At 35.4% G+C, this 26,158-nt stretch overlaps 1 protein-coding gene across 1 annotated transcript; it reads left to right on the top strand.

Moving 5' to 3' along the window:
* The first annotated feature begins 598 nt into the window (after positions 1 to 598).
* On the top strand, positions 599 to 25,810 carry LOC126968038 (uncharacterized). The gene is made up of 7 exons (XM_050812823.1): positions 599 to 619; positions 17,890 to 18,014; positions 19,092 to 19,215; positions 20,795 to 20,923; positions 23,570 to 23,785; positions 24,672 to 24,827; positions 25,578 to 25,810. The coding sequence occupies exons 1-7, from the start codon at positions 599 to 601 to the stop codon at positions 25,746 to 25,748; spliced, it is 942 nt and encodes a 313-aa protein (XP_050668780.1). The 3' UTR covers positions 25,749 to 25,810.
* The last annotated feature ends 348 nt before the right edge of the window (positions 25,811 to 26,158 follow it).

Here is a 26,158-nt window from a genome sequence, read left to right as displayed (position 1 = left end):
TAGAAAAAAAATTTAAGTATGTAAGATAGTATATGCTGATGACAAACAACTTATCCCCAAAAAATCTAATCAATTATTAAGTTTTTTTAATTATTAATTCAAAACCCTGACTACTAAGCCAGAAGTTCCGGGTTCGAATCCCGGTAGGTGCAATCATATATAAGATGAATATAGATGTTTGTTTCCGAGTCATGGAGGTTTATATGTATGTTTAAGTAAGTATATTGTATTAAATATATCATTGTCTTGTACCCATAATACAGGCCATGCCTAGTTTGGGGCAAAATAATTTGTGTAAAAGTGTGTCAATATTATTATTATTATTTATATTATAACTGTTATATAAATCAATCCTTAATCAACAAAAACTATCATTTTATAGTATTCATAATTACATACACACTATTAAAAGTTAAAGTCATTATTATTGCACGGAAATCGTATTCACTTCCTCGGATTTAGGCGCTGCATCTGAACCATTGAACGAACAAGTCCGTGCTATGGTCATAAGGGTACCATCCCCTTGTAAAATGATATAGTGAAAGGTGAGGTGATATAAAAGTAAGGTTCCCCCGCGTAGCGCCTCCTACTTGACAACATGACGCCGTTCGTAAGACTGGTATGTACTGATCAAATAATTTACTGTTTAATCATAATTAAATATTATATTAATCAAAAGTTAACATTAGCTTTTGCAATAGATAAGACATTAACGTAACAAATTTAATACAAAACATAAATTTTATAATTTTCTCAAATATTTTTTTTCGTGAATATTAATCTTTTTTTTTTATAACATTTATTTGATTCTTAAATACGTATAAGGTACCGCACTTGATTTTTTGCAAAGGATTTCTGTGAGTTACTTAAGTGATATAGTGTCAGTGATCTTGACGTGACTTAGTGAAGTGATATTATGTTTTGTGATCTGTGTATGTATCTTATATCTTTAAATGAGCAATTCTTGTATATATATATAATTGGAATCTCGGAATCGGCTCCAACGATTTTCATAAAATTTAGTATATAGGGGGTTTCGGGGGCGATAAATCGATCTAGCTAGGTTTCCATTTAAAAAAATGTAGTTTTATCCGTTTTAATGAGAAACAGCTACAATAACTTTAGAATACAAAGGTAAATTTCGACACTATATACAAGACTATAGTAGTTCAGATGGGACATTGGGTGATCCGGAAAGCAGAAGACCCGGTTCGAATCCAGATGTCCTATTAGTTTTTTTTTTAAATTCAAGTTTGTACATTCTTAAAAATCCGAGCAAGGCTCGGTTGTTCGGATATTTTAAATATAATCTGTGGCAGAGAGATCCAAGTACATAGATCTGTCATTCGGAAATCGATCATATTTTCCACACTAATATTATATAATATGTATATGTAAGTTTATTTGTTACGCATTTCACGCCGGAGCTACTGCATCGATTTTGATGAAATTTGGTTCAGCGTTAGCCTAGAGCTTGAGAAAGACCAAAGACTAGATTCTATCCCTGAAAAATCCATGATTCCCGCGGGATTTGTTACAAACTGAAATTAATATCGCATCGATGAACTTTACCAATAGTTGGTTTAGTTTGCCATACCAATCTTCCTTTTCTTCCTTCCTTTTCTTCGAAATAAGATTCATATAATATGTTAGAAAAAGGAGTGAAAGCGGGTACAGGAACTGGAATAGGACATCAGATAATCGTCAATTCCAAACTTGCTTATTTAAAAAAAAAGCCTTTACCTACGCGGTGAAGTCGCGGGCATCTGCTAGTAATAATACATAATTTAGTTTCAAGTAGCGTTAACTCAAACAATACGAGTAATGATTCATTTAACAAACGAAAGATACCGCGCTACTTTACGCAGTAGCGTATTCACAGTAAGTTCACAGTACTGAATTGCCAAAAGGAGTGAGTAAAATATTGTTACCAATTTGGTAAGTAATTTTGGATTTCGAGTTTGATCGTGTTGTGACGAGATTGTGACATCATTTCTTACAATTAAATATAATTCAGATAAATACTGGCTATGATTCAATACTTACTTTTATGTATACTTATATTTCTCTTACTTTTTCATGGTAGGCATTCAAATTCAAATATTTTTATCCAAAATAGCATGTGACATCACTTATTGAAAGTCAAAAAAAAACAACCACCCATTCTAAAATGAATGCCTCAGGCCTGAGAAGAACGGGCGCAAAAAACTCAGCGGTTTTTTTTTCATCAAAAAATATGTTTGCAAAGTCACATTGTACAATTAAACTTATTATTTAATAGCCTGAAGGCAGTCGCTCCATTCCCAATTTGTGGTATTATTAAAACTATGATTAGTCAAAATATCATAATTTTTAAACAATTCGGTAAAATTTACAATACCGTACAATTTTGAACATAATTCTGTAAAAATGTACCCCCTTATTCATAATAGTCTGCTAACTTAAAGCATTGCTAATTCTCACTCTGTCTTGTTCTATTGACCTAAGTCAGAATGAGATAAAACACTCCTTAGCGGCTGTTTAAAGTTAGCGGACAATGGTCCAATTCATAATGATGAATAAGGGGGATAGTCATAAGATATAAGTATGATATTTCCTCAAAAACTTATCACAAAACGTTTTGAAAACAATTGAAAAATTATCGTTTTGTCTTTAATTGCCCCAAGAGAAATAAACTAATAAAAAAATAAACTATTCTTAAAGGTACCTAGAGTAGTCGAAGGTTTTTGATTCCTTTTTTTCTATTTGTCAAACTGAAAACTTGTTTAAATCGGCAACATTATATCATATGTAAGCCAAATTATAACACTTTTTTCGTTAAATTGATTCCTTTACACATTTCTTTGTTAATTAAAGAACTGCTAACTTCTGAAACGATTAGCGCTCCCAGAGAGATGAAAAGCACAAGAAACTTTTAAGAAAGTATTCATTTTTTCTTTCAAAATTGACATATTTTACACAAATTATCTTGCCCCAAACTAGGCATAGCCTGTACTATGGGTACAAGACAACGATATATTTAATACAATATACTTACTTAAACATATATAAATACATATATACAGCCATGACTCGGAAACAAACATCCATATTCATCATATAAATGATTGCATTTAGCTATATGGGTCGTCAGTCTAAAAATAATTGTAAAAATACGAACTCACTCTCTTATCGATAGTAAGCAGTACTTGAGAAGTCAAAGCAATTATCTGGCACTTTTTCTATGTATACATACATGTGTGGACTTGATTTTAATCAATTATGTTACCTAACTAAAATGAAATAAATAATTCTCCTCCACAATATTTTGAAACTGGTAATTATTACCTGAGTCACATATATTCCGTATTGAGATATCTATTTCTATAGATAATACATTTTGTATGTCGTAAATTTTATGTTACACTTAGCACAAACTTCAAAATATTGCAGTGAAACTTTATTTTTTACTTTTTTCTCTTAATTGTTTGTATATGCAAGTTTGAAGTCGGTACATATTTATTTGTAAAGAAAAAGTATGTGTGTACTTATGTATGCACGCAAGAAGTTAGACTTCTTTGGGCTAACAAAGCAAAAATCCCTAAAATTATTTATACCTACACAACAACAATATTGTAAAAATTCTGATAGCTTTGACAATTAATTATTAAATAAAGATTACGGCTGTACGGGCTCGAACCCTTTGCCTTTCCTAATAATGGACGAAGACACACAAAAAAAAAGTAACGAATGTCGCAAACAAAAATTTCACTCTCATAATTTTTTTATAACACGCTTAAGGCATAAAGGCATTTATTTTCTCAAAATTGATTCCTTTAGAATTCTTTTTGATGTCATTTCTGATAACTACTAGATACTACTACCGCTTCGGAAACAAATGGCGCTCTGAGAGAGAAGAAGCGGCGCAAGAAACTCTCCCAGCATTCTTTTTTGCGCTCTTTTCAATAAATAAATACAAATATACAACACCGTACAATCATTTCTATCGCTATAAAATAATCACAATCTAGTCCCAGGCTGTCCGATCATTTAGATATTTAGCAGTGGAGTAATAGGATTCACGCCAGAGCCATTTTTTTTATAAAACATTTAAATTTATTTATACACAATGCCTGAACAATGGCTGGGACTTTATTATAAAAGTGTATACATTTACCCTTAAAGCTATTATGAATCTTATGAAGCCTACTAGTTACAAGCAATCCCTTATTTCTAGTGTTATAATAAGGAATTAAGGAAGTATACTTTAAAAAAAATATTATTAACACGACACACAAAAATATCGTATACTGTGTTAGGCAACAATTATTTGCTGACAAATTCATTCAACTACGCTTTGAGTTGTGACAAAATATATAATAACCAGTAAATGCTGTATTCAGTGCTCACAATTATCAGTTCAATTTAAAACACGTTTTGTCTTTATAGCGAACTTAAATGGATTTATGTCTTAAAATGAGGGCAGAATGCTTGCACAAAGTTGGCGCCTGTGTCACTTATGACAATGTTATAATGTTCATTGGTTGGTTTAATCTTAGTTGTAATTTCTTTTTTGTATTTTTTACGTAAATAAGGAACGAGACGAGCAGGACGTTCAGCCGATGGTAATTGGTATGCCCTGCCCATTACAATGCAATGCCGCTCTGGATTACTAAAAACGCAAAAATTCTGAGCGGCACTACAACTGCGCTCGTGACCTTGAGACATAAGATGTTACGTCTCATTTACCCAGCAATTTCACTAGCTTTCAGACCGAAACCAGTAATGCTTACACATTGCTTCACGGCCGAAATAGGCGCCGTTGTGGTACCCATAGTCTAACCGCCATCCTGTGCAAAGGAGCCTCCCACTGGTGTGACTTTCCGATCACTTTTAAATGTCTTTCTTGACATAAATAATTATATCATAAGATACATACCATAATAGTTTTAAGGGTAAATGTATACACTTTTATAGTAAAGTCCCAGCCACTATTCAGAAATTATCTATAAATAAATTTAAATGTTTTACTAAAAAATGGCTATCTAAGTGATCAGACAGCCTGGGACTAGATTATAATTATATTATAGCAATAGCAATATATATTTCAGTGAAAAGAGCGCAAAAAAAGAATATGCGAGTGTTTCTTGCGCCGCTTCTTCTCTCTCAGAGCGCTATTTGTTTCCGAAGAGGTAGTAGTATCTAGTATATTAGAAATAACATCAAAAAGGAATCAAGTTAGAGAAAATAAATGCCTTTTATGCCTTTTATAATCATAAGTAAAATATTTGCAATAAAGTTTTATCACATACCTAAGGACAATGACGTTCTATACATACATATAGACGAATCATGTTGTATAAAAACATATTGAAATTTAGTTTAGTATGAAACGTGCAGTGAGATTTGACATAAGTACAAATAGTAATTACAATAAAGGCGTCGAAGTATAATCAAGAACAGTTGCTTAAAACGTAGTGGATTTCGTCTATCTCCGTTTTTTACAAGATTATAGCCTTTATCCGTCAATCTATCAATGACTGCACGTTTCATACAATCGAGTGAATCGCTCTTTTCTTAGAGAGTCTCTGCTGATAAATATAAAAATTTGCATTGAGTAAGCAGTCAGATGTCCATTACAAACGAATTGGGAAACTTTTGTTGATATTTTTCAATCAAATTATACGTTTTGCAAAATGAAACTCGTGCCATTTGGTCTATTTAATTAATGGCTTATAATTGCAATATATTTGCGTGACATTTCAATATTTTTCGAACAGAGAGAATTCATTCACCTTTAACATCTTGGCTGTCAAAAATAGATTACGTATTAATAAATTAAACGATATTATTTACATCAACCAATGGACGAGAGTTAAATAAATTTCAATATATAATTTCAATTTATATACATGTTTTAAAAAAATATCTCTAATTGTATAACAATAATTTCATGATTATTTATTAGTATTATCATTCCATGTTATTTAACTAAATTATGCGGTATAATAATATTTTCATTGGTTGTATTTAATACAGTCTTTGTTACAATATTGTTTTTTCTACAAATATTTTTTTTATATATAATTTTTTATTACGTTTTCTTGCGGTGCATAGGTACTATATATGCATAGGTATAGAACCAATTCTGATAAAATTAAATGTTAAGGTTGAAATGCACGGAAAGTGCGGAAGTAAAAAAATAAGGACCCCGTGTCACCATACATAACAGTGAGGCACCAAAACAAGCCGGTAAACGTGTAAATACATAGCTCCACGCATACACTTACACTAATTATCTAATACAATCCGATACGATCGGCCGCCATTATGAGATTTACCATCGTCTGTGATAGATCCGTTTGCGTCGCAATAAAATATTTTTAAAATGCCGTCGTGCGTTGTGAAAAAGTGTAAAAACAATACTATAGTTTTTTTTTATGGAATAGGAGGACAAACGAGCGTACGGGTCACCTGTTGTTAAGTGATCACCGCCGCCCACAATCTCTTGCAACACCAGAGGAATCACAGGAGCGATGCCGGCCTTTAAGGAAGGTGTACGCGCTTTTTTTGAAGGTACCCATGTCGTATCATCCCGGAAACACCGCACAAGGAAGCTCATTCCACAGCTTTGTAGTACGTGGAAGCAAGCTCCTTGAAAACCGCACTGTGGAGGACCGCCACACATTCAGATGGTGAGGATGATATCCTAACTATTATTATTTGTGAATATATGATTATTTAAGGGAGAAAAAATTGTGTAACTGGTATACCCCGTAACCACACACACACTAGCATAAAGGTGCTTCACTTGCTAATATCACGGCGCGGAGTCCTTCTTTTTTACTAGTCCGTGGTTGAAATTTGATGCTATGACTGTTAATGTCAGTCTACAGAACAAGTATCGCCAAAACTCGGTATTATATCACTCAAAATGTATTATTGAAAGCATGACGGCGCGCGGTCGAATACAAAACCATATTTATTTGATTCTAAATATCGAAAGTATATTATGTTAGAATTGAGCAAATTTTGTGCGTTAGGGAAATAGGCCGGAACGAATAAGTAACAAGCTATTGCTGTAAGGTCATTGTGTAAGTCTTAGAGTATTATGACCTCATATAACTACTTGCAATATACTTTTAGCCGTACGGATAATACGGAAACCTTATGGATTCGTTATGTCTGTCTGTCTGTCCGTGTATGTCATAGCCACTTTTTTCCAAAACTATAAGAACTATACTGTTGTAACTTGGTAAGTAGATGTACTCTGTGAACCGCATTTTATTTTCATACAAAAAATATATAAAAAAAAATTTGGGGGTCCTTAGTACCTACCCCATACTTAGAACTGAAACTCAAAAATTTATTTTCATTAAACCCATACGTGTGGGACGTATACCCATACGTCTGTCTAACTATGGATAGGTCAAGAAAAAAATGATATAGAATTTTCTAATTTAATTTTTTTCTGAAATAGTTTGCGCGAGAGACACTTCCAAAGTGGTAAAAATATGTCCCCCCTCCTATAACTTCTAAAATAAGAGAATGATAAAACAAAAAAAAATATGTAAACTTCCACCAAAAATTGGTTTGAACGAGATCTAGTTAGTAGTTTTTTTTAATACGTATAAATGATGAGAGCTCATTTGCACTTTATGATTTTGAGCAGATGTTTTGACTTTTCCATTTAAATTATTTAATATCATTTTCCTTTCTATATAACTTTTATATTATGTTACTTGCTGCTACGGAACCCATCATGGGCGAGTCCAACTCGAACTTGGCCGCTTTTTTTAACATATACCTATTGAAACACCTATACATTTTGACAATAAAATTCAGCAGTATTACACATAGATTAAGGGTATACTGGCGTAGAGACTACTTGACAGCCCGATAATGCACACATTGCAACAACAATTGCACAACACATCTAGATAGACTATGACAGCTGTGAAAACTTGGATAAAAATAGATTTAAGAACTAACCTCTATTTTGAGCAATTCACGTACACTAACACAAAGTGTCATACAAATCGCGAGTGTAAGACGTAGTTTGTCAATTGTCATGCACACTAAAGAAATAAACCTGGCCTGTTTTCATGCGTTGCCTAACAGCATGAGACTTTATCTAGACGTATAAAATTATCTAAGTCTTTATATATAACAGAATAGTGTGCGTGAGTTGCTGGAAATAGAGGTAAATAGTTCGTCGCTATTTCTTTCGACGTGTTCAACAGCTGTCACAGTCTATTTAGACATAAATTGTCTGAGTATGAAGATATAAATAATAATTAAAATCTATCGATTTTTATTATTCGCAGCATTTTGTAATATATTTTTTGTACATTTGCAACAGCGATGATGCAAAAACTAACTTACATTACATACATTGTAACATGTTATAGTTCTCAAGTTCTACACTACTAAACATAATTAGCTTTCGTGTTTCTAAAGTACTGTTGCAATTTTATTCTTGCTTCTATCAGTAGTTTAAGTTTAATTAGCGCGGTAGGCTAAGGCTAGACTTTGCTTAGACATTACTTAAGTAAAATTTGGTAGAGTGTAACCTTACCTTAATCTGTAGTTTCTTTTGACTATTTGACAGCTGAAATTGGAAGTCCAGAAAAACGTTCCAAACCACAATCATGTCGAAATTGAGTTAAGAACACAAAACTGGTCACGTGATTCATATTAACGGACTGAAAAAACATGGCAGCATTACTGTCACTCTTTAAATGACAGTATGACTTAGTAGCCCAACCCACAAGTATGCAATACAACAATATTTATTAAACTTTAAACATGAATTCCTTAAAATGTGATGTTTGTGGCTTGGATCGTTTTCAGGAACTACGTCCAATTATGCTGAGCCCAAGACAGCCCAATGCTTTTGCATCGTCAAGGTCCATAAACTTAGTATACAAGCGTCATAGATGAACCCTGTATGTGAGTGAGATAACTATCTTTACACAAAACCTATGTGTAAGAAAGAGACGGAATAGATAGACCGTGAATCCATTTTGAAACAATTTAGTGACCATTGGTCTCCTGTCAAATTGAACCGCATTTTAATTTCAGTGTTTTTATCGTAATTGTTCTATGTTTTAACGGATATTAATTAAAAAATATAATGGCATCGTGTTCTGCATTAGATTGTGATATTATACACAAACAACAATTAAAAAAAAGAAACATTTACAGATAAAAACTGATTCTTCTATTCTGCTTTCGTGGCGCGTATTTTCGTAGACCTGATGAATGATTATTCATTGAAATATTTTTATATATTATATTAATACATTTTACAAACACTCATTTTCTAAAGATTATATGTATATATTTATTAAAAAACAATATGTGTTAGAAAATAAAATATTGTATACGTGATATGACGCCGTTTATCAATATTTGTCATAGTGATACATCAAAGCAAAATACTACACACTTCACTAACTCACAAACACATCTGTAAAACTAGCACACATGAACATTTACCCCCTTATTCATAATAGTCTGCTAACTTAAAGCATTGGTAATTTTCACTGTCTTCTTCTATTGACCTAAGTCAGAATGAGAAAAAAACCATTATGAATAAGGGGGGGTTTAAGTTTAGTCTCGTCGTAATGAGGAGAGTGTTTGTCTATTACGGTAGTCTACTAAGTCTACGGTTTTATCATTTTGCATAAGTCTCTCTATAAATCTCAGCCTAAGAGAGCTTATCTTAAATTAGAATGTACCTGCAAATGTATCCGGAACATAAGGTTGCATTGGGCGTATTATTCGTCAGTCACTCGGATATTAAAAGGCTGTGTGTAACCAGTTTAACTATCGAAGGTCAACAATCAGTTCTCGGTGACTGACGCTCGCTAACTTTCACTGTCTCATATGTTTGCGAGCGATTGTCAATTCATCTGGAGGGCAAAGCCAAATTGGTTTCGAAGAAGCTGGGCGTCATAAATAGAGCATAGCAATACTTCAAGCCGGCCCACATTCTAGCGCTCTACAAAGCGCAGGTGCGGCCGCATATGGAGTATTGCTGTCATCTCTGGTCTGGCGCACGGTCAAATGGATCGAGCTGATACCCAGCATCAACTCGATCATTTTGACCGCGTGCAACGCAGAGCAGCTCGTCGGGGACTCAGTGCTGTGTGAACGGCTGGATCACTTAGCGTTGCGTAAAGTGCGTCGCTTCATTGTGCGTCTTCTGCCGCATTTAACACGGGGAGTGTTCCGAAGAGTTTCACCTGATTCCTGCCGCCGAATTCCACCTTCGCACGACACGTCACAAGTTAGGATATCATCCCCACCACCCGCGGTCCTCCGCTGTGCGCTTTTCAAGGGCTTTCTTCCACGTACTACAAAGCTGTGGAATGAGCTTCCTTGTGCGGTGTTTCCGGGACGATACGACATGGGTACCTTACGGTAGAATGTGGGTGGTGGTGATCACTTAACACCAGCTGACCCGTACGCTGGTTTGTCCTCCTTTTCCATAAAAAAAAGATATTAAAGTCCCATAAGACCAGGAATTTTATTAGTTAAAAATAAATAAAAATAGAAATAGCTCAAATGATTGCGAAACTGAAGTGGCAGTGGGCAGGGCACATAGTTCGACAGACAGCATAGTGTGCGTGAGTTGCTGGAAATAGAGGTAAATAGTTCGTCGCTATTTCTTTCGACGTGTTCAACAGCTGTCACAGTCTATTTAGACATAAATTGTCTGAGTATGAAGATATAAATAATAATTAAAATCTATCGATTTTTATTATTCGCAGCATTTTGTAATATATTTTTTGTACATTTGCAACAGCGATGATGCAAAAACTAACCTACATTACATACATTGTAACATGTTATAGTTCTCAAGTTCTACACTACTAAACATAATTAGCTTTCGTGTTTCTAAAGTACTGTTGCAATTTTATTCTTGCTTCTATCAGTAGTTTAAGTTTAATTAGCGCGGTAGGCTAAGGCTAGACTTTGCTTAGACATTACTTAAGTAAAATTTGGTAGAGTGTAACCTTACCTTAATCTGTAGTTTCTTTTGACTATTTGACAGCTGAAATTGGAAGTCCAGAAAAACGTTCCAAACCACAATCATGTCGAAATTGAGTTAAGAACACAAAACTGGTCACGTGATTCATATTAACGGACTGAAAAAACATGGCAGCATTACTGTCACTCTTTAAATGACAGTATGACTTAGTAGCCCAACCCACAAGTATGCAATACAACAATATTTATTAAACTTTAAACATGAATTCCTTAAAATGTGATGTTTGTGGCTTGGATCGTTTTCAGGAACTACGTCCAATTATGCTGAGCCCAAGACAGCCCAATGCTTTTGCATCGTCAAGGTCCATAAACTTAGTATACAAGCGTCATAGATGAACCCTGTATGTGAGTGAGATAACTATCTTTACACAAAACCTATGTGTAAGAAAGAGACGGAATAGATAGACCGTGAATCCATTTTGAAACAATTTAGTGACCATTGGTCTCCTGTCAAATTGAACCGCATTTTAATTTCAGTGTTTTTATCGTAATTGTTCTATGTTTTAACGGATATTAATTAAAAAATATAATGGCATCGTGTTCTGCATTAGATTGTGATATTATACACAAACAACAATTAAAAAAAAGAAACATTTACAGATAAAAACTGATTCTTCTATTCTGCTTTCGTGGCGCGTATTTTCGTAGACCTGATGAATGATTATTCATTGAAATATTTTTATATATTATATTAATACATTTTACAAACACTCATTTTCTAAAGATTATATGTATATATTTATTAAAAAACAATATGTGTTAGAAAATAAAATATTGTATACGTGATATGACGCCGTTTATCAATATTTGTCATAGTGATACATCAAAGCAAAATACTACACACTTCACTAACTCACAAACACATCTGTAAAACTAGCACACATGAACATTTACCCCCTTATTCATAATAGTCTGCTAACTTAAAGCATTGGTAATTTTCACTGTCTTCTTCTATTGACCTAAGTCAGAATGAGAAAAAAACCATTATGAATAAGGGGGGGTTTAAGTTTAGTCTCGTCGTAATGAGGAGAGTGTTTGTCTATTACGGTAGTCTACTAAGTCTACGGTTTTATCATTTTGCATAAGTCTCTCTATAAATCTCAGCCTAAGAGAGCTTATCTTAAATTAGAATGTACCTGCAAATGTATCCGGAACATAAGGTTGCATTGGGCGTATTATTCGTCAGTCACTCGGATATTAAAAGGCTGTGTGTAACCAGTTTAACTATCGAAGGTCAACAATCAGTTCTCGGTGACTGACGCTCGCTAACTTTCACTGTCTCATATGTTTGCGAGCGATTGTCAATTCATCTGGAGGGCAAAGCCAAATTGGTTTCGAAGAAGCTGGGCGTCATAAATAGAGCATAGCAATACTTCAAGCCGGCCCACATTCTAGCGCTCTACAAAGCGCAGGTGCGGCCGCATATGGAGTATTGCTGTCATCTCTGGTCTGGCGCACGGTCAAATGGATCGAGCTGATACCCAGCATCAACTCGATCATTTTGACCGCGTGCAACGCAGAGCAGCTCGTCGGGGACTCAGTGCTGTGTGAACGGCTGGATCACTTAGCGTTGCGTAAAGTGCGTCGCTTCATTGTGCGTCTTCTGCCGCATTTAACACGGGGAGTGTTCCGAAGAGTTTCACCTGATTCCTGCCGCCGAATTCCACCTTCGCACGACACGTCACAAGTTAGGATATCATCCCCACCACCCGCGGTCCTCCGCTGTGCGCTTTTCAAGGGCTTTCTTCCACGTACTACAAAGCTGTGGAATGAGCTTCCTTGTGCGGTGTTTCCGGGACGATACGACATGGGTACCTTACGGTAGAATGTGGGTGGTGGTGATCACTTAACACCAGCTGACCCGTACGCTGGTTTGTCCTCCTTTTCCATAAAAAAAAGATATTAAAGTCCCATAAGACCAGGAATTTTATTAGTTAAAAATAAATAAAAATAGAAATAGCTCAAATGATTGCGAAACTGAAGTGGCAGTGGGCAGGGCACATAGTTCGACAGACAGATGGCCGTTGGGGCAGTAAAGTCCTTGAATGACGACCACGTACCGGAAGACGCAGTGTTGGTAGGCCCCCCACAAGATGGACCGACGATCTGGTCAAGATCGCCGAAATACTTTGGATGAGGGCAGCGCAGGACCGATCGTCACGGAAATCTTTAAGGGAGGCCTTTGTCCAGCAGTGGACGTGTTCCAGCTGATGATGATGATAAAATAAAAATAGTAGGACCTCTAAAATTTTTACAGAGTGCGTAATTAGATAGCCGCTAGACAGTGCACGAAAAAGATTGTATGACAATAATAATTAGTGAACTGCCAGAATCTAATAAAATGATACTTCTAGGAAATTGTGGCATTGAAAACCCCTCAAAAAGGCAGGCTTCAATTCCATCTTTTCTCAAATGATATAAATATCCTGTTTTCTTAGAATCAAAATACGATTAAACATCACTTATTGAACATCAAAAACTACCACCCAATAGAAATAGTATATGCCTCAGACCTGAGAAGAACGGGCGCACGAATCTCATCATTATGTAAACCGTACCTAATACCTCGCTGAGGAGGCGTAGTTAGGATATCAATAAAAATAAAAATCAACTAAGATCTCAGGAGCAGTGCCACAAACAGTCTCTTGCTAGAGGTGTCACGGGAGCTAATATCCTTTTTATGAAAGTACTATTGACAAAAATGAAACGTGACATTTTCTTTTTTTTTATGAAAATAAGGGACGAGACGATCAGGACGTTCAGTTCGCCCTGCCCATTACAAAGCAGTGCCGCTCAGGATTCTTGAAAAAAATGCAAATTCTGAGTGGCAATGCAATTGCGCTCGTCACCTTGAGACTAAAGATGTTAGATCTCATTTGCCCAGTAATTTTCTAGCTAAGGCGCCTTTCAGACCGAAACACATTAATGGGTACACATTACTGCTTCACAGCAGAAATGGTGTGCAAAGGAGTCGGTCGAAATTTGCTTGAACATAAATTTCCTCAGTAACTGTTATCATTTTATTAGACACTGACAGTCCAGCATAGTCATACAATCTTTTTAGTGCAAATATAAACCTTACTGTTTTTATGATTTTTAACACATCCTATCAACTAATCTGTATTTATTTCCGCCTACCGTGTCAGCTGGATAACAAGGCAAGCACAATGTGCATTAAGTTCTGCAGGTGAGTGGTTGACAAACCGGCCAGTGGCCTCTACTACCACCCACCTCTGCGCTGCAAACGCCCTTTCCTCGATCACTCAAGACAAAATAAACCTGATTTGTTCTCTACGGGTGAATATTTCCGCATTCTTGCCTTTTGCTTTTATTCGAGCATATGTAGAGTTTGTAACACCCACTTCCCCGTATGGTTTCATTACATTGTGTAACGCCATGTCATGTCATTTCATTATTATTACTTTACATTTACGACCAATGACATTCTATACACATATTAGGACATACCACTCGCAGTCTGATAGCGGAATGGCAAAATTGTGCTTAAAGCCAATGTAAGCACACTTTTCTCCTTAGTGGTGTTTCAACTGTCACTATCTGAATCAAACCTGAACCGAATAAATGTTTTACATTACTGCTTATTGACCAAGAATATTTTAAGCATCTCGAGTAAGTGCGGCAATGTAAAGTAATATTTCAGGTTTTTATACAACGTCATTTGTGTATGTATAGATATAGAACGGTTTTGGTTATAATGATTTATCAGAAAAGTCAATGATATCAGTCTGGCTCATAAAATAATGGTTATCTTTTAATAGTAATCTTTATTTTGTAATCATACTTACTACTTTCGCCTTATTCTTTCTGCATATAGTGACATGAATTTATGAGATGAAATCAAATGATATTTGTAGAGAAAATACATTTTCAACATAATAAATCTTAACCTAGAGAATTAACAAAAAAATTCTAAAATGACTGGAATATTTTGAGGTATTTTTCGAAGACAACCATAGACAAAGATACAATGAATTGTAGTTTCGTACCGTGAACTAAATGTGACACGTTTAACCACGAGGGCGTAACTAAAGTAGTTTACATTGTAATGTTAAAATAGCTGGTAGCACAAGTCATGGACTTACAGCGGATTATGTTTAATGTCGATGAAATTTCGCTCGGGCATATATATCAAAATATTTTAACAGGATATAATCTATTTGAAATGGAATCTTAATTAGCAGTAGAACTCACTCTATGAATAGTAGTCTTCTGGGGTAATACTGCCACCATATTAGTTTCTGCTCCAAACAGACACAGTACAAGTTTTATAAGGCTTGATGCGTTACACGCCTAATGTGATATTATTCCATGTTACGTCTTAAGGAGACGAGCACATTTTACCGGTTTGTATCACTTTACCATATGCTTAAGATACCATTGGAAAAATGTGAAGACATTTTGAATCGCATGATTCTGTTCTACCTTACAAAATCAATTATTTTTAATTGTGAGAACTATATATTTAACAATTTAGATTGTTAATATATGTATAAAGACACATTGTAATCTAATGATAATGGGAGGTCATAAATATGTCTAAAAACGTAGCATGTTACCAAAGACAATTTGATTACAAAATTAATTTCTTCACTACAATCTATATATTCCATTTTGTTTGATACGTAGATATTGAAAATGGCTAGGCTTTGCGTAAAACTGAACTAAATAACTAACTATTTTAGTGAATAATATTATCATTTGGGTTACTTAATCCTAGAAGTGAGGTATATCACATAGAATAATAAGCTGCATAAATGAAATATATTATTTGTTACTAGCTGACCCGACATACGTTGTTCTGTATATAATAAATAAAATAATGTTTTTATATGAATTTGTCAATAATATATCATAAAATCAAGAATTGCTTCGTAAAAATACACCCTGTTGTTGTAATAAAATTGTTTCACAGCATAACTGTCAAACCGTTGCGTCAATTAATTCGACGGGGTACGCATCAAAGGAAAAACAAATTTGTTGTTTTTATTTAATTCCGAGCATTTTCTTATTTATTCACCTTTTAAACCCTTCCTGTACTTCCACAAATAATTCAAGACCAAAATTAGCCAAATCGGTCCAGCCGTTCTCGAGTTTTAGCGAGACTAACGAACAGCAATTCATTTTTATATATATATTATTCATAATATATACTTCAGTTTAGCGCTATTTGTTGCAAACGTCATAACGACATCTATGTCAAATACTATCTTGACTTATTTCAACCGAAGTCAAACGTCAGGTTAATTAACTTAAGTAATAATAAAAATATAAATTTTACGCAAAATCTAATGTAAAAACACAGTTACAATTACACTCGTTTTAATCCTTTAACAAGTGTTTTATTTAAACGTATCAAAGAAAATACTAAAGTATAATATATTAAGTTTGGACCATAAAGTAATGGCACGTGGCAAAGAGTTGTTTCTGATTATACTCGAGCACGAACAAGGTATCCATTCTGTTAACCAAGGTCATACGCAGTGTACTGTCGTTGTTATACAAAAGTTTTCATAACTAGTAACTCTAAAGCAATACCTACACTAAGTAGGTATTCTAGGTAAATAGGTTTAAGGCTAATAGGTTTCTTCGACTTTTGTGAATAAATATTATTACCTACTATTGGCGATTCAACTCAATTATTGCTACTTTAACAAAGTCGGGAAATTAAAAGTTATAAATAAAGTAATTCAATGATTTCTTGACGAACCTTTTGTGGTGATAACGTCTTAGGGCGGTTTTCCTGTCACGCGGAATTTCATCCACGTGCGGACCACCCACATACATAGATAAGAGTAATAATATACTGACATAGATAGGCAACTCGGTACTTTAAATTTTCTTACCCGTTCGCGCCATCTGGACACCGGATACTGCAACTTTTTCTATATGTGTGTACTGTGTATTACAGTACTACACGAATCTGTGTGTAAGTGTATGTATCTAAATACTTTATTGTATTTTTTTTCTATTTACTATTTCGTTGTATTATTTACTTCAACTAAAAAAACAGTTAATTAAGTATATCTAAAGTACTCTGTGAGTTAATACACGTAATAAGGAGTATAATTGTTTCGAAATGCGAAAAGCATATTGTAAGCTGTACTCGTGCAGACGCCATTTGCAATAAATGAAATTAGAACTGTCAGTTTCAATATCTCCGTTTCAATATCGGCATACAGATGGCGTTAGTTTCAGTGACATATTAATGTTCTAAGTTACCATAGCATGCCCGCATCCTATTATTTTATACCTACATGTGTATCCAATCAAGAGTGATGCACGCGCGCGGAACGCGGATTGGATGCAGGTGGAAGTTGGAACATTGCCTTGTGTGTGTGCAGAAGCGTTCGGACTTCGGAGTAAACGCATGCGGACGAGCTCCGCACGCGGTCATCCGTCAGTCAGGCGGTCAGTGTCAGGTTGCGCCTGAGCCGAGCGTGCTTCTCTATCGCTTGTTCCAAAAAAGCGACGAACAAGAGACACGATCGGCCTAAGCGTTCGGCTTACGACGCATCTTGTTCTTTGATTATTATAAAAAGTAGCATCGGTCGGCGAGTGCAGTAATAATATGTAATATTACGTGTTTGACTAAAAAAATATTATGACTCATATAAAAAGATCATGACTTAATTTTATTACGTAAAATTATCGTCCGTAAACCGGCTTTATAAACTTAGAAAAATTAGGAATCAGCTGATGAGAAATGAAAAACTGCATTTTTTTAAGGTCTTATGAGTCTTATAGATGGGGTTGAACTCTTTCACCTTTGAAATTTATATAAAATAATTTGTATATTATAATAGTATTAAAGAATGACCTTGTATATTTCAGACCATATTGGCGATAGTCGCGTGCGCGCATGCGCAATACTCGGAGGAGCGCGCGCCTCGCTACATCGCCTCGGAACCGAAGGAAACTCCGGCGCCCCCAGTGGCTATACTCAAACAGATTAACAGGTACGTCATAACAAGCACAAAACGGTATAAATATGTAGCTGTTGCGCTTATGTCTGTATGCGATTTTGCCCAAAGCTGATTTTTGTCGACTGCTACTATGACTGACTGGAGTATGTGTTGATATCGGTTTGTGTGCGATGGTGCAGTTACTGTTATCAGGATCCACTAGGACTACTAGAATGTGTCTCTCACTCGGGTGCGGTAGTTGCTTGAAAGCTCGTGTAACCTACTTACTAAGAATTAACCTCACACACGTTTCATTTTTATGTATTTCTCATTTTTCATTATCATTTGTTGAGGAATTACTGACCCCGAAGATACAGTTTTAACTAGTTTCTTGGTCAGAGATCCACACTTTTGATAGCACTAAAAATCTCTGTGTAATGTTGAGTGATGTTCAGGTAATTCTGAACTGTTGGAGTGCTGTCCTCATCATCCTCTGATTGTCATTTTCGTGTGTGTTTTATTTCAAATTGATTTAAAAATTAATTTGTAATAACTTGTGAACTTACGTCAGACACAAATGAAGGTAAAGACAGTTTAAGTAAATGATCTAAATATCAATGTAATCTGGGACCAATATGAAATTGAAATTACTCTCTTTTCATGCTTAAACTTAAAATATAGTAATAATATGGATAAGAGTTAATTCACTTATAAGCTACCACAGCATTAATAATTCTTACTACGTTTTTAATACAGTAATTTTAACAATTTAAAAACTAAAATCTATAAATATTGAAATATAATAATCCTACTAATATTATAAATGTGAAAGTTTGTATGTCTGGATGTATGTTTGATCTTCTTTAACGCAAAATCTACTGAATAGATTTAGAATAACATATAGGCTATAATATTTAAAACTATAGTGTGAATTATACAAAATATAAATGAAGTGTGATTGTTACTAATGAATACAACTAGCGCCATCTCTTATCAACTAGCAAGCACAAGATCAATACAATTTATATGGCAAAACAACGATTGCCAACAAAACAAGGTTTCTTTTTTAAGTATTAGTGTTTATTTATGTTTTAAACTGCCAACTGCCATGAAATATTGAACATATTTCAGACACAATGAGGACGGGTCCTACACATACGGGTATGAGTCCGGAGACGGCTCCTTTAAGATCGAGACCAAGTCCCCCACCGGTGAAGTCAAGGGCAAATATGGCTACAAAGATGACACAGGGAAGGTAACAATAACACCAATAAATTATAATTACTTAAATCCGAAGAAAGTGAGACATTTCATAGCATGAAACAGATTTTTTTGTATTTACCTTAAACTTTAATATTTAGTATTTACCAGTGGGATATGCACAGGATGCCGGCTAGATTATGGGTACCACAACGGCACCTATTTCTGCTGTAAAGCAATAATGTGTAAAATTTATTATGTTTCGGTCTGAAGGGCGCCGTAGCTAGTGAAATTACTGGGCAAATGAGACTTAACATCTTGTGTCTCAAGGTGACGAGCGCAATTGTAGTGACGCTCAGAATTTTTCGATTTTTCAAGAATCCTGAGCGACATTGCATTGTAATGAGCAGGGCGTATCGATTACAATCAGCTGAACTGTTCGTCTCGTCCCTTATTTTACATATAAAAAAAAAGTTGTTATTTAAAATTAAAGTTGTGATTTCCCTAGTATTGCAAGAGCATGTGGGCGGCGGTGATCACTTAACTTCAGGTGACTTGTACGCTCGTTAAGTATCCTCTTCCATAAAAATAAAAAAAAAACTGACAGAAGTATTATTGAACAACTGTTATTTCATTATTCATTATCAGCCACCCGACGTAATGTAACCTGGCGCTGTACCTTATTAAAATAATATAATAGTTTATTAGAAATCTTCTTTAATAATACAACTTTCGCGAAAACCTGTAGTTCTATATATGTAACAAGCATTGATTTTTTATAAGAAATAAGTTCACAATGTTTCGTTTATTACGATATGGCATACACACACATATTAATTAAAATTTTATTTTGGGAATAACAAGCGGGAATGCAACATAATAATGACCATGATTTGATTTAAAAACAGATATTTTATTTAATATATATCAAATTGCTGACCCGAACAAAACATTGTATACTAAGTTTATGGACCCGACAGTCGCTTTTTTGTCAACAGAAAAAAATTATGGAAGTTTTCAGGAATAATGTAGTCTAAAGCCATCAGAAATGTGAAATAAAAGTTGATGCGGTAAAAATGAAACAAAAACATATTTCTGAATGATTTTATTATATGTAGTTAAAAATATGACAAGGATTAATATCGTATTGTGTAAACATCATTTATATTACCGCTTTATAACTGCCAATTTTTTAAGTATTAAAATGGATTTAGTATGTTATTCTTAAGAGATATATGTCTATGCCATCGCGGACATGAAACTTTCTATTCTGTGATCGCGAAATACATATAAGAAACACAATTCCACTATATATATTTTGTTATACCTCAAAGGTTTTAGACAGCGTTTTCGTTGAAAACTCCCAGATATTTTTTTCCGACACCTCAAACAAAAATCGGTAATGTAAACAAAAACGTAACAAATTTAATAATACAACCATCCTCGACAAATACGCTACGATTGGTGAACAACATTAAAATTGGTGTCGTAGTTTTTGAGTTTATCGCGAACAGACGAAGCGGGGGACTTTATTTTGTAATATGTAGTAATGAAGTAAGATCTTCCGAAAGTAACTGTCATTTATAACCTTGTAGTATCCTAGTTGTGAAACCAACATAATGTGACCCTTTCAGTTAAGAGTGATCGAGTACGGCGCCAATAAGTTCGGGTTCCAGCCCGCTGGTGAGGGAATTACTGTAGCGCCACCAACACTGGTTGACGAGACGACCAGAGAGGACGGACTTCGGCCAAACAAGCAGCAGGTAACCTTGTCCATTGTTCCAAACTTTTACTCTTAAAGTCACCTTAGTACGTACGAGTAATTTATGAAGGAAATTTTCATACAGAAAGTAAATGCATGTTAAATGCTCCATAAACCATACGACTCAGTTGTAAATGAAGAAATCAATAATGTGGTTAAATGGTTAGTCAGATATATAATAAATATTACTACAACGAAAATGAAACATACAATTTATCCACTGATTAAAAACATAATATATACTAGTCAAAACAAAATAAGGGCCACTTGATTTTTTTGGCCTCGCTAGCGATAATTTATTTTGTATGCATTCTCAAGTAGCTGATACTTTATTGTGGTGTTACCTTATTTGTTTACACACTTTTTTTGAGCATTCCACCCGCATAATTGTTTAAAATGGGTAGTTTTAGATAATTTATTGCAACCACTTGATTTTACCCGATTTTAAGACGGATTTCAACTCAGTCAAATTGACGATTCTCTCAGGAACACTGTAAGTTTCGTTTGACTAGTGGCTGAATTAAGATTTTAAAAAAGTTATGCCGAGAATTCGAAGTCATATGGACTTGCCAACCGTAACTAGGGCCGTAACATTGCTTCAAGAAGGCCATTCGCAGCGTTCTGTGGCGTTGCAGCTGGGTTTTTCCCGGCGAGCGATCCAGAATGCTTGGAATCGTTTTCAAGAGACTGGGAGACTAACCAGGAGACGGGGATCTGGCAGAGTTCGAGCAACTACAGCACAGGAGGACCGCTACGTGCGCTTGACTGCGCGTAGAGAACGCTGTATAACAGCCTGTTCGTTACAAAACCGTTTGCAGCAGGCGACCGGTACACGTGTTAGTGATCAAACTATTAGAAATCGTTTACACGAAGACCAGCAGTTCTCCAGGAGACGTGTAGTGCGGATACCATTAACAAGTGCTCATCGTGCAAACCGATTATCATTCGCAAGGCAGCATCTGGCGTGGGATATGCATGATTGGAGGACTGTATTGTTTACGGATGAGTGCAAAGTTAAATTTTTAAGTGATGACCGTCGCATTAGGGTCTGGAGTCGTGAAGGTGAGCGATTTTCGGATGCTTGCATCCATGAAAGTGACAGATTTGGGGGCCCCAATGTTATTGTATGGGGTGGAATCTCTATGTCAGGCAAAACCGAGCTGGTAATTCTAAACGAAGGCACAATAACAGCTCATCGTTACATCGAGGAGGTCATAAGACCCCATGTGGTCTCATATGCACATAGAATCGGTGCAAGATTCCATCTGATGCACGATAATGCTCGCGCTCATACAGCTAGGGCCACCAGAGAAGCCCTAGAGGAGGCTGGTATACAGGTGTTGGCCTGGCCTGCAAACAGTCTGGATCTAAATCCCATTAAACACATGTGGGATTTACTGAAATGCAGTGTTCGAAGCACAAACCAACCCGTGCACAATGAAAGACAGCTAATAAACGTTCTGAAATCAAGCTGGGAACAAATTCCTCAAGAAACAGTGGTTCACCTGGTGGAAAATGTACCTTCTAGGCTTCAAGAGTGCATTAGTAATCGAGGACGGCATACTAGATATTGAGGAAAGTCATAAATCAAGAAACATTTTATGTTTTTTTTTTTTTTTTCAGAATTTTTTTCCTCACTAATTATTTTTGCAAAAATGTCAATTTTTAGAAAAAGTGGAGCAAATTTCTTTTTTTAATGGAATGCTTCATTATTTTATGCTGTCTACAATAAAAATCAATCAATTTATTCAACTGAAACATTGATCAACCTTTAAACCTCAAGAATTCATGAGAATACTGTAAAAACGTGGTGGCCCTTATTTTGTTTTGTCTAGTATACAATGGTTGAAAACTGAAAATGAAAAATTCTTAATTGATTAATTCCAATAATTGATTAAAACTTTTTAAACATAAGCATATTCTCAATACTGAGAATTGTGAGGAAAAGTAATTAAAATAATAACATAATAAATAATTACCAATATAAATATCAATAAAGTGTGTGTAAACACGTGATCGAGTTGCGTTTGAAAATGATACCGATAGTAGTGACGATTCTCAAGACGGCTAACCGACTTTACTTACGTTAAACTACACTGAGCTTAAGCTTAGCATAATCGTTGATTTCGTTTTTATAGTCATTTGATAGCCGACCTTAAGCTATGACAGCCTAATGAAATTCAAATTCGTGATTTATCACACTCAGCTAAGTTTTACGTAAGTAAAGTCTAAGCAAATTCTAAGTACGCTCTATAGATCTCAGACTGAGAAGGAGGGTAGTTAGATTTATTTGCGAATGACAACAACACGGTAGAAACTGAAGACATTAGCTTCCGGAAACTTAAGCAAATGGCTTCAGTTTCTATTATACCAGTGGGAGGCTCCTTTGCACAGGAAGCCGGTTAAATTATGGGTATACCACAACGGCGCATATTTCTGCCGAGAAGCAGTAATGTGTAAACATTACTGTGTTTTGGTCTGAAGGGCGCCGCAACTAGTGAAATAACTGGGCAAATGAGACTTAATATCTTATGTCTCAAGGTGACGAGCGCAATTGTAGTGCCGCTCAGAATTTTTGTGTTTGCAAGAATCTTGAGTGGCACTGCATTGTAATGGGAATGTAAAAATGTGACATTTTGTATTTCAGCAACAGTCCATAGACTACGACTACGAGGAGCCCGCCCCGCGCCCTGCACCCCGCCGGCCCCCCCAAGCAGCCTACCGCGCGCCCTCCCCCCCACCTCAGCAATACAGGCCCGCCCCGCAACAGCAAGAGTACAGGCCCGCGCCGCAACAGCAACAGTACAGGCCCGCGCCGCAACAGGCTTCGTATAAAACGTCGTCTGCCCCAGTGCCACCGAAGGTAATTTATTACTTTTTATAAACTTTCCTTAATTAACTGAGATTTTGTTGATTTTTGTTCCATTTTTATTACTTAGATAAATATTATTCAACTTTCATTCTGAATTACATAGTTTCAAAGTAATCTGTTTTGAACTTTTAAAGTAATTAAAATTCATACTACTTTTCCCATTTTTTAACATTAACCAAAATCTTTTAAAGGAGAATGTAAACCGATACGAAAATCTAGTCAAATAATTATAACATAAAAAGTTTTTTTTTTTGGAAGTTGATATCATTATGTATTTGTATGTTAAAAATACTGTATTTGGTATATACCGAGTAATTTTTAATCTGTACAAATTTCTGATTAATAATATAATATTTATTTACTACATATAACAACTTCAACATAAAATTCAGAACTATTTCCTGTACAATACGTTGAACCGTCTTCGAGTAACTCGTGAAAATTAAAAATATATCATATAAAATACTTGCATTAAGACTTTGACCAGAAACAAAAAACTTTTATTTTCCAAAACAAAATATCAGTAATTAAAACTGACATTAAAAATAATCCAGTGGGAGGCTCCTTTGCGCTGGATGCCGGCTAGATCATGTGTACCACAACGGTGCCTATTTCTACCGGGAAGCATTAATGTGTAAGCATTACTGTGTTTTGGTCTGAAGGGCACCGTAGCTAATGAAATTACTGGTCAGATGAGACTTGACGACTTATATCTCAAGGTGAGCGCAGTTGTAGGAACGCTCACAATTTTCAGTAATCCTGAGCGGCACTGCATTCTAATGGGCTGGGCGAATCAATTACCAACAGCTGCACGTCCTGCTCGTCTCGTCCCTTATTTTCATAAATTAAAATTAATAATACTCTTATTTCCTACCAGCCCGCATTTTTCGCTGGAGCTGCTCCAGTGCCGGTAGACAACGATAATAACAACTTCTTAAACAGCGAGCCTCAACCAAGGCAACAACAGTACAGACCCAAGCAAGACTTCAGACCGGCTCCACAGCCTCAACAGTTCGCACCACGACACACCGAGGTGAGGGCTACAATCATTTAAATTCCTGTATCCCTTAGCTAGCGCAGAAGACATCCACAGTGTTGGGTACACATATTGGATTCAATTATACAATTTTTATTAGAGATCCCTATTAAAAAAAAAACACAGAAATATATCGTATGTCACTCACTGAAGATGCATCTTTCTAATGGTGAAGGAATTTTTGAAAATCGTTCCAGTAGTTTTTGTGTGAAAACTTTACAAACATACATACAAAAACACAAATGTTTCCTCGTTACAATATTAGTTTAGATACAATGTTTTCAAAGTCAGCACTTGTTAATGATTTGATATTATTATATATTTATCGCTATAACCTAGCTATAATGTAGCGAAAACACAAGTCGATCTATCCAAAACTTCAAACACACATATGATACAATCTACAATGTATTAGACTGTGGTATTAACGTCGCTAGTCTGGCGCAAGCGTAATACATCGGGATCAATCGTGACGCGAACCCATAAGCTTACCGTACCAAATATCACAAATCGTTCATTAATCGTAGGTACTACTTATTATTATTATGATTTGGCGATTTCAATGCACTTAAATCCTAGGATCTATTGTGCCCCCTTCTTGCGCTAGCGCGCTCACCCTCAACTAGTAGGTACTACTTACTACCTTTCAAATGCCAATAACCGAAGTAAAATCAAATAAAAACAGCAATTTAAGTATTGTGGTAAAATATTTGAATACCTGTTGTAAATTTTTGTAATTTTTTTCAGGTGGACTTCAACCAGAACTATTCTCCCGCACCCCAGCAGTTTCCCCCAGCGAACCAGTATCCCCAGCAAAAGAACCAGCCCTACTCCATGTTAGACGAGCTCCTGAAGGAGTACGCGTTACCCAAAGGTGGTTCTGCGGCTGTCCACGACATCACGTTCGGCTCATATTAGCTTCGTTGTTAGTATTTGTAAATATCTAGTGTATATAATAAAATAAAAGTGATTTAGTAACAGTTGAGTTTCTATGTATCATATAAAGCATCGAATAACCGTACCCAAACATGAATTCGAACCTGGAAACTTACATACATTGGCAAGTGGCGGGCGAGGATCGAATCACGGGCTCTATGTTGAAAGTCAGTCGTCAACTTAATGCGCCTGCATGTACCGCCTTGCCACAGAGGTTTATTTTTTACTAGCTGACCCGGCAATCGTTGTTTTGCCATATAAATTGTATTGATCTCTTGCTTGCTAGTTGATAAGAGATGGCGCTAGTTGTATTCATTAGTAACAATCACACTTCTTTTATATTTTGTATAATTCACACAACGCAATAACACACACATAAAAAAGCCTTCCTG

This window comes from Leptidea sinapis, chromosome 14 (assembly GCF_905404315.1).
Source record: "Leptidea sinapis chromosome 14, ilLepSina1.1, whole genome shotgun sequence".
Lineage (NCBI taxonomy): Eukaryota > Metazoa > Arthropoda > Insecta > Lepidoptera > Pieridae > Leptidea > Leptidea sinapis.
Note: the sequence above shows the minus strand (reverse complement) of the source record. Positions and strands in the feature narration are given on the sequence as shown.